The sequence below is a fragment of the Equus przewalskii genome, chromosome 3 (assembly GCF_037783145.1).
Source record: "Equus przewalskii isolate Varuska chromosome 3, EquPr2, whole genome shotgun sequence".
In the NCBI taxonomy this organism is placed as follows: domain Eukaryota; kingdom Metazoa; phylum Chordata; class Mammalia; order Perissodactyla; family Equidae; genus Equus; species Equus przewalskii.
Genome location: NC_091833.1, coordinates 39,512,923 through 39,522,778, shown reverse-complemented (window position 1 = coordinate 39,522,778; position 9,856 = coordinate 39,512,923). Strand labels below are relative to the sequence as shown.

Genomic DNA, 9,856 nt, shown 5'->3' with positions numbered 1-9,856 from the left:
GGACAGTCTTTAATCTGGCACTAACATATTCTATTTCACTTCTGAATGCATTCTAATGTGAATCCTTTACTCCAGTCAAACTGACTGCCTCACCTTTCCATCAACATGACTTTTATCTTCTTATACTTGTTCTGAACGTTTCTTTAATCGAAATGTTTCTTTCTCTTGTAAGAGAGGAAAAACTTCCTTCTGCCCTCTTAGGTTCTGTGGCTGAGCCCAAGAATTAAACTGACATAGACAGATTAACAGGAGAAAAACACAAATGTATTTAATACTTTTACAGGTACATGGGAGCCTTCTGAAGGAAAGTGAAGATCCAGAGAAGCCGGTAGGCCCAAAAGCTTATATATCTTTGTACACAAAGAACGACAAATTGTGGGGATGTCACAAAACAAAAAGGCTTGGGCTAGGGGCAGTAAATTGTGGGACAGCGACTATGAAATATATGAGGGAAATTAATGGAAGATAAGGGCTATTTTAGTCGGTTTGTTTGTACAGGTCCATCTGCCATCAATCCTGTCTGGGATGGTAAGAACGCTCTCTTCCTGGTGGGAGGAGGGCACCTTCCTCAGAGGGTCAGACCGGCCTTCCTGTATCTGCTGTTTCTTAGTGCCTTCAGTTCAAAATAATCAATATGTCAAAGTGGCATATTTTGCAGTGGCATGTTCTGAACTCCTTCATCCTCTACCATAGCTGTTTAAATCTTGTTTCCCTATAACATCTTCTCACCCATCACATTCTTTTGAACGCTACTATATACTGCCAAGACTGATTGAGAGTTATTTGTGCATAATTATATGTCACAGTTTGGGTTTGTTTTCTCAATGAGACCGTAAGGTCTGGAAGGCTGGGTCATGTCTGAGTGTTTTCCAGTTTCTTACAATGCCTAACTTTCTTGCGCTCAGTAGGTACTCGTTCAACATTTGTGGAATAAAAGTGATTAAAAGAAACCATTAATCCTGGCCCTAACTAAAATTTCTTATTTTCCCTGCCCCTGTACCATGTGCCCCCAAGTTTAGAGACAAATAAAAATACAAACTCTAGCAAGAACTTGTAATTTCTGGAAGTGCTACTCTTCATTTTAACAAAGTTCTCCATCTTGAAGACCTTAATAAATGGTAGTTGACCTGGAAAATATTTCTTCTTCCTCTTGAGTGGCACAAAGGAAAAGCACTGCTTTCCAAGCTCTCCAAACATCACTACATCCTGAAATTGATAAAACTACTACGATTTCTAATTTCCAAGTGTGGTGGTGTCCGAATCATGGCATGTCGGTGAGAGAGTTCCTCATGTATTCAATGGATCTGTTTGCATTTACTCATGAATACCACTGCTTTTGGTACAGGACTAGGGAAAATACTACTGACCTAAAAGATTATCAGCACTATGTACCACTTCTCCAAAGTGGGGAGTGCCAGATGATCCCGGAGGTTCAGGAAGACTAGGAGAAACTGTACACATACACATGCACACAAAGTGTCTATCTCATTGTTCAAGTTTCTAGTACACAGCACACTGGTACATTATACAGTTAAACATGTATATGTTGTTAAAGTTCTAACGTTATTGGTTATTTTGTTTCTCCATCTCTTTAGCTTAAATTTCTCTTAGCTGTTGTATACAGCAGAGATTTCTCAATGTTTTTTTGATTATGCTTTCCTATAAAAAAAAAGCAATCATGGATTTAGGCTGGCACCACTGTCTGTGTGAAAATTTTAGTTGGTATTCAAATCCATATGGGGAGGAGAGCCTTACTGATTCTCCAACATACAAAGATGAAAATTTTATCACTTAGACTGGCCAAGCTGGAAAATGTCTTGCTAATTTTGATTCTGGCTGTGGTCTGGCATTTGGCCCATTGGGAATACAATTATAAGGTCATATGCAGTAACTTTCTCTTCTATATTACCTCCCATTGTCAGCACACCCTGGACTTAGGCAGTCAGCTCAGAAATCAGTAAATCCCCTGATTTTCCTAACTTACATCCAATAGTCAATCATTGGAATCACTAACTTGTCAACATCTTAAACTCCCCTACCATCTTTCCTGCCTAACAGAACCCCAAATTTGGAGGAGTTAATTGAGTTGTATTCTCCAGGACTATGCCTAGGCTGCTGGGTTAGGCTGGAGAAAATACAACTCAACAGACTATATTCTGTCACCAACCTGGGACCTGCAGAAACCCAGCCTTTTCATTAGTTAGCTGACTCAGTGAAAACAATTCCTTCAAACTGTCTTCTTTCTAAGCATCTGCTTATCATTCTTTCCCCTCCCTCACTTTACGTACATAAACTGCCTATCTCATCAAGCAAATGCAAGCCATTACATCTTGCCACCAACACTTTAAATCTGCCTGCATTTGTACCCATCCTCTGTGCATTCCTCTCTGAAAGAATGCTAGTGGTGTCTGTTAGCTAAAGTAATTCTTCTATCTTTGTGGAGGTTCCTGTATCCTCTGGACATATCAGGTACTAACTGCTATTATCCCTCTTTTTCTCTGTCTTTACTCTTTCACTTTCTACTTGCCCCTTTCCATCAGATAAAAAATTAGTAAGATCTCTCATGTAATAAGTAGTAAGGTCTCATGTAATAAATAACAATTCAAGAAACAAAAGCTTTCTTTAGCAACCACATCCTCTTCAAGCTCCCATCCTTTTTCTCTACTCCTTTTCATAGCCAAATTTTTGGAAAGTTTTTAATTGCTGCCTCCATTTATTCCAAATCCAATCAAATAATTCTCTTGATTCTGCCTCCTGAATATCTGTCAAAACCATTCACTTTTAGCTATATTCCTGCTCTGGTCCAAGCCATGATCACCCTTCCTTTGAGAGTAACTTCCTATCCTTCCTTCATTCACTGTTGCCCTCCAGTCTTTGCACAGCAACTAAAATGATACTGTAAAAAGACAAATCTCATCGTGTAACTCTTCCTTAAAAATCTCAAAGGTTTTCTATTGACTTAAGATAAAGTCCAATTATCATCATCTTGGTATATATGGTCTATGGGATCTGGCCCCTATCTTAATTCTCTAACTTACCCTGGCTTCCTTATGCCATAATCAAACAAGTTTGTTTTCACTTCCATAAACTTTTGATGACTTTGTCAACTTACCATACTGCCTGAAAAATCTCTCTAGCACCACCTCAATCCTACTGACCTCATCTTTTGGGTTTCAGCTTAAGCTCACTTTCTCAGAGGAACCTTCCCTGATCCCCCCAGAGTAGGTTAAGTCTTCTAGATACATCCTTTCGTTGTACATTCTAAGTTTATTTGTAGCAATCATCATAATCAGAATTATTTACTTGACATTTATTTTCCTCGGTAGATGTAAACTTCACAAGGATTTTTGTTTTGTTCAGTGATTAATTACCAGCACTATGCTCACTGCCTGGGATATAGCAGGCGTTCACACATTTGTTGAAGGGATGAACGAACGAAATAAAGGGCATATTAAGAAAAACATGATAAAAAACAAATCCTTTACAGTGAGAACACACCTTCTTTTTATTCATATATTGAGATAAACTGCAAAGACTGAAAGACAGAAAATTCATCATAAATCATTCAGCAGAACATTCATTAAAAATCAAATGCATTTTCTTTAACAGAGTTCTCACACAGAAACTTTTATATAAGTCTGATATAACACTAAATATTTTACAAATCAGACATTTCATTTTTAAATCTAATTGTATAATCTTAAATGCACTATAGACAAATAAAGTAAGATCTCCTTTACCAGTTTCACTTCATTTAACTTATACAAGGCTTCCATTAAAATTCCATCACACCTTGAAAATTACCTGCAGCTTTTAAAAACACATGATTTAAACTTTAAATGGAAAAAAATCTTATGTAGCAATCTAAAAAACAAAGACAGAACAAAAATAGGTAAGAGGCATTTCTTAATACAAATAAATCACAAAATAACATTTACGTGTGAGTTTCTTCTCATTGGTACTGTCATCCAACTAAAAAACAACTCATTTTGAAACTGATGCTTAAAATACTCCAGTGTCACTGAAAAATCTCTGTTACTTAAGTGGTGCCGTTCAATGGCAAAGCAGAATGTCAAGAGTGGAATGGACCGACTCCTCTACTGAAGCGAATGAGACTTATTCACATTCGTGCCAGGTGTCACCCGCTACACAATTACTAGACAGTGCAGCAACCAATAAGCCCAATTTTAATAACAACTCACTAAGACAATTCAAGAAACACTTCTTACCCCTACATATTTCGAGACTGCTATAGAAAGATACAATTATAGTTGAAGTATAGGCTTTATAATAGGAATCTGTTTTAAAATATGAAAAAGATCAACAGAAAGAATTCACACTGATGAAATTCTGTGGGCTGATTTTCAAAGTTAGAAATAAGAATACCCACTGCTAATGGAAGCCCTGCTCTGTGCAAACATAGTGTGGTATATATTAAACAATCACACATTTGAGGTATTAGCTGGAAAAATATATATATATACACCTATAGAGGGACACATCCACAGAATATTCACAAATCTATTGGCCCCAAAACCAGCAGATAATAAAATTAAACGAAAAGGAATCACGTACCAACAGGAAAAAGTTACCCGCAGGGATTTTACAAAAAATGTGGTTACATAATCCTTAATATAAGGAGTATGTTTTGAATTAATGTTTTGAGGGAGAATGTTTCCATTTACATGAAAATGTCTATTTAACAGTAACAAAACAAAAAAGGATGCCTGAATTCTAGGACTGTGTTGCCTGCCAGATTATTAAAGGGATTTGTAAGAATTCCTTGAAGTTCCTCATCCTATCCACTTTTTCTTTGTAATTAAAATTTTTAAAAATTTGGAAGTTACTGTGGTACTACTCTTTTCTTTTTCATTGGCTTATAGAAAATTTTATAGATTTTACCTAGGCAGTAGTCCAATGTGGCCACAGATAAGGGTTTTCAGCTATTTAGTGAAAATTCAACTTTAGATTTATTGTTCAGAAGTTTTTCTGTTCAGATGAGAAAAAAGACGACGACTGCCCTTCCAGTTTGCCTCACTTTGTGAAGACAGATAGTAATATCAGTAGTATTACACCCCAGCTTCATATGCGGAAGCTAAATTAATGCACAAATCCTCCTTCTGAACCATGTGGTCCCTTGACATAACACTTAACTGGAAAGATGGCTCATTTGGTCCTCAGGCCAACGTCAAGAAATATTTCACTGCCTTAATACAAGCGGGAGATTTATTTTTTTAATGAAATATGTAGGAATACACTATTAAGTAAGATTAACGTCACATTAATTAAATAACAGCTGCATTTAAAAATATTATAGATCAACAAAGGGAAATCAAGAGATTAATCTTTCTCTCGCTAACTATTTGACATACTAGTATAACTGAAGATTTACTAAGAAGAAAACTCAAGCAAAGAAGTGCAGTTAAAGTACAGGGCTGGAATTCCACATGCCCGTCCTGTGAACACCTGAGTTGACACAAAAGCAGTGGCTTAATGCCCTGGCATAGGTATACCTTAAGGACTTACTTTTCTCTACCAAGTCTTTGTAAGTCATAAATAAGAATGTGATGAGTATGAAACAAATACTTAAAGATTCAATGCACTCTCTTCCCAAAATATATTGTTTTCACTTATTAAATGGATTATAACTTGAAATAAATTCTCAGATTTGATGAAAATAAATTCTGAAAGTTACAAATGATTAGCACCAGTCCATTTGGGAACTAAGGAATCAAAAGAGGAGCAGAAAAGGTACTACTTATTTCTCTCAAATCCTCACAAGCAATGATGTCTGTGTATGTTTAAAAAGGGATAAAATGTAAAGCATTAATACATATAATTGTTGTCAAACTTCTAAAATACCAGCCAGAGAAGCTAATAAAGCAGTACTCAAAGACTGAGGGCTTTTCAGCAATGACTAAATGAATAGTACAAGTTATCAAATGAAATCGCAAAGCTCATGTAGCTAAAAGAAAGACAGCAAAATGTTGGAATTTTTATTAAAGAGTGGCAAACATGAAAATCTTATTACATCTCAAGATAGCTGAAGTCTTCTTCACAGAATTAACCCAAAATTCTAAGACACTTGGTTGGACCCTTGCCCCATTATATAGGTGACAGTAAGGACTTAATCTTCCCTTGCATACTTTCTATGTGGCTTAAATTTTCAGGCACTCTATCACTCATTTCCCACAGTTGGTTTGAAAATTTCATTTTATCAAAAACATTTCCCCAAACATTTTATGGAATGTAATGGGATGCAGCAATGCAAGTGAAATATAATACTGTCCAAAAGCCATGTATGACTTCAGAGTGTACAGCTTCACTTAACTTGATAATTTCATCTATCCCCTTAAAGTCAGGATTAAGGGAAAAAGAATCAGTCAACAAGAGTTCAATTCACACAAGCATCAACCACAATAGTGTAAATTTCCACTAAAACTGGAAAAATATAGATGAAAGTTTTTCATTTAAATTTTTATAAGTTTTCTGATGCAATATGAACTTTCAGGTTAATTAGAATGCTATGACCTTATTTTTTTAAAAACTCATTATATGGGCTCAAGAAAATATTTAAAATTGTATTTTCTTTTAAGCATTGCTATTTTTTTAAAGGCCTCATTTCTAAAATAAAGTTGGTTAAGCTGTCCAGCTTCCCTAGGATACTATATTATTAGTTTAACCTACTTATTCAATCAGGCATTTCTATTGACTCACCTGGAAAGAGGGATACAAGAAAACATTTTAAAAAGAATGGTCATTTTAGAAGTTTTATTCAACAGATGCTATAAATTAACTACATGCCGAAAATATCTTTAAACAAAAGAACACTGCCACTTTAACTAGCATCTCTCACACACAAAAAACTACTGAAGATGTGTTCATATTCCATTAACTGAGTATGAAGCAAAATCATTAAAATATTACAACTGTAAACATACAAGACTAGAAATCAAATAGTTTCATACCCAATATCAGGCACCAAAAACCTCAATTTCCAGCTGATCTCTGTAATTTATATTATGGATTTAATTACAAGGAGCTTATTGCTACAGGATTAATTGAATTAATAGTGAATAGATTTCAGCTCAGAATTTTGTAAGGATAACTTGCTATACATCACTATTCTACCTGCTGCTAGCTTTCTGCTCACTGCTGCCTGTGGCCAAACAGATCATGCTCTGACCCAGGAAGTGTGCTGTAGTCTGTCCATATGTTTAAGAGTTGGCAATCAGGATAAAAGGCACAAAGCTTTATTTTAGTAGTAACGTTTCTTATTACTTATTTGTAGAAGAACCCATTTACTTTTGGATCTTGCCTAAATGATCATTAAGAAGAAACTGCAAATTTCCATGGGGGGAAAAACAGGTAGGTCCTCTTCTCCATAAATTTTAGCAGCATTTAAAAACATACATATGAACATTTGGGGGCCTTTTAATTATTAGAATTGCAAACGACATAACTGCAGTTTACTGTTGAAGACCCTTTTTGTTTAATATCTATATAGCCATTTCTTCATATTTTCTTTAAAATCTATCAGTATAGCATTTCATTTGTATGCATGGCTTAGCAATTCATAAAACTAAATAAATAGCAAACTGATACTCTACACCAGTTCATTTATCTCAATATATATTTTGGAATATAATGGCAATATTAAAAATATCAATTCCCTCTAAGCTGATAATGCTACAAGATTTTACATAAAGTTAAACAGGCTTTGTTTTTTTTCTTTTTGAAAAAGTTTCATTGTTTAAATTCCACACATTTGACATCTGACAAGGAAGATGTAATTTTGTCATAGAACATTTATTCCATCAATTTAAACTGACGTGTCTCATGGAACTAAACACTAAAAGAATTCAAATAAAAAGGCAATAACCGGTATGTACACAAAATGATCATCCCATAAATATTTACACGACAAGGAAAAAAACGGAGAATCACTAAAACTGGAAACTGCTACAGGTGTGATAATGCTTTCCCAAGACATTTTTAGTTAGGAATCATTTAAGCTTTTAAAGTGAAAATAACTGCAGAAGCGTAACTAAAATATTAATTTTAGTCTTCAGTTTCTTACTATTTAAAGGAGCCAGTAGGTCATAAACAGTCCAAGATTTCAGGGACCAACTATTCAGTTTAGTTTTTAACATCAAATCTTTTTCTTTAGCTCTCATGATGAAACCAAACTTACTTACAGAAAAAACAGAGTATGCTAAAAGGTGTAAATAAAATTCCAGTTCATCCTCCTTTATAGATACTGGTCAGCCGCTCCAACTCTTTACAGTTGTCCATGCTCAAGGCATCTGCCTTCCTTCGGAGTCGATCGTCACGGTATACTTTTGCTGCATATTGCATGTCTGTTTCTATTAACAAATAAACATATTTTGCTAAGTAAATACAGTCATTCCTTGGTATCCTCAAGGGATTGGTTCCACGACTCCCCATGAACACCCAAATCCTCAAATGCTCAAGTCCCTTAGTTGGCCCTCTGTATCCGAGGATGCAGAACTGGTGGATACAGAGTGCCTACTGTAATAATTGAGATCACCTAGTTGTTTAAACTCAAATAATGTTTCATAGAAGCCCTTCGATATACTTCTATTAACTGACTTTTTAAAAATAGTTAAAGCAAGCCAAGTCCTACTCCTAAAAGCCATTTGGAAGCCTAGCACGTAAAATACCAGAGCTGCTCTGGAGAAGAAATAAGGGTAGAATCCCATCAACCCCTTCCACCTCCACCCGTCTCCAGTGGTTTAAAAGCGACTGCTCTAACTTATCATCTTGACCTCTTATCCTAAAGACATCATAGACTATTCACTACCGTTAGTGGGTCTTTTCTGCTGTGACCTTTTGTTAAGGTTTCAGCTTAATTAATTATGCCAAGACTTGAGCAGAAAAATTTAAAATCTTGTTCTGAGTTTGCTTGAATTAAAAAAATATGTAATAAACTTACTGAAGGTACACAAAAGAGAAAAGAAGCTTGCTATACAATCAGAGTAGTGGTACTCAGCAAATAAGTACTTCTGAGGCTTCCTTCAGTATGTGGACAGCATTACTAAGGGAAAACAAATGGACTAGAAATCAAACATTCTTCAGGGATGCCTTGTTATATTCCTGTTACTCAGCCATTTCACTGTTTATTAACACTTCTAAAGGCTGGGAGCACTTAGAGAAGATATAACAAAAAGAGAAAAAACTTGGTTACTTTCTGGAAAACAGTGGCTAAAGTAGAGGACATCAGTCAGGACCACATTCAAAATATACTCAGAGGTAAGAGAGCAGGCGATTTCTCAGGATCTGTCAGAAATGATGTTTATTCAATCAGTCAGGGTAGGACTTAACAACTCAATCAAAACCACTCCACCCTTTTTATTTACAAATGTAAAGACTTGTAAAATCCATCTGCAGATGATTCTTCCCAAATAAAGTAGATAACCTAAGCTCACAGGGCTCGTAAACTGCAGGGTCTAGATTCCAATTCCGACCTCCAAGTCCTAGCCTAATATTCTTTCCATGATCTCAAATCACTGCTTCTATTTTATAAAACACCTCTTTTACCAATCTAGACATTAGAGAGTGTTAGAAGTGACCCTAAAAAACAACCTGGCAAAAGAATATCCACTGGCCAACAATCTTTCCAATGACATTAATTTAAGAAACAAGATAATTTTATCCTAATCAACAAGTGAAACATTCAATCAATAAATTGTTATACTGAGCTCCTCCTACTTCTACCTTCATTCAAAACCCATAACCTCTAGATGTGCTAAGTTTGTTGAATTTTTTTTTTGAAAATTTCACAAAACTTGACTACTACAACGAACATGCTAAAACCCTTTACCTTGATTGACCA

General features: G+C 35.4%; 1 protein-coding gene across 1 annotated transcript in view; it reads right to left on the bottom strand.

Annotated features, from left to right (window-relative positions):
- Window positions 1-3,480: 3,480 nt before the first annotated feature.
- Window positions 3,481-9,856, bottom strand: part of DNAJB14 (DnaJ heat shock protein family (Hsp40) member B14) — a 53,874-nt gene continuing 47,498 nt past the window's right edge. Inside the window, exon 8 of the mRNA XM_070612606.1 lies at window positions 3,481-8,366. Coding sequence (XP_070468707.1) covers window positions 8,242-8,366 — 125 coding nt within the window. The 3' untranslated portion in view covers window positions 3,481-8,241. The remainder of the gene's footprint in view (window positions 8,367-9,856) is intronic.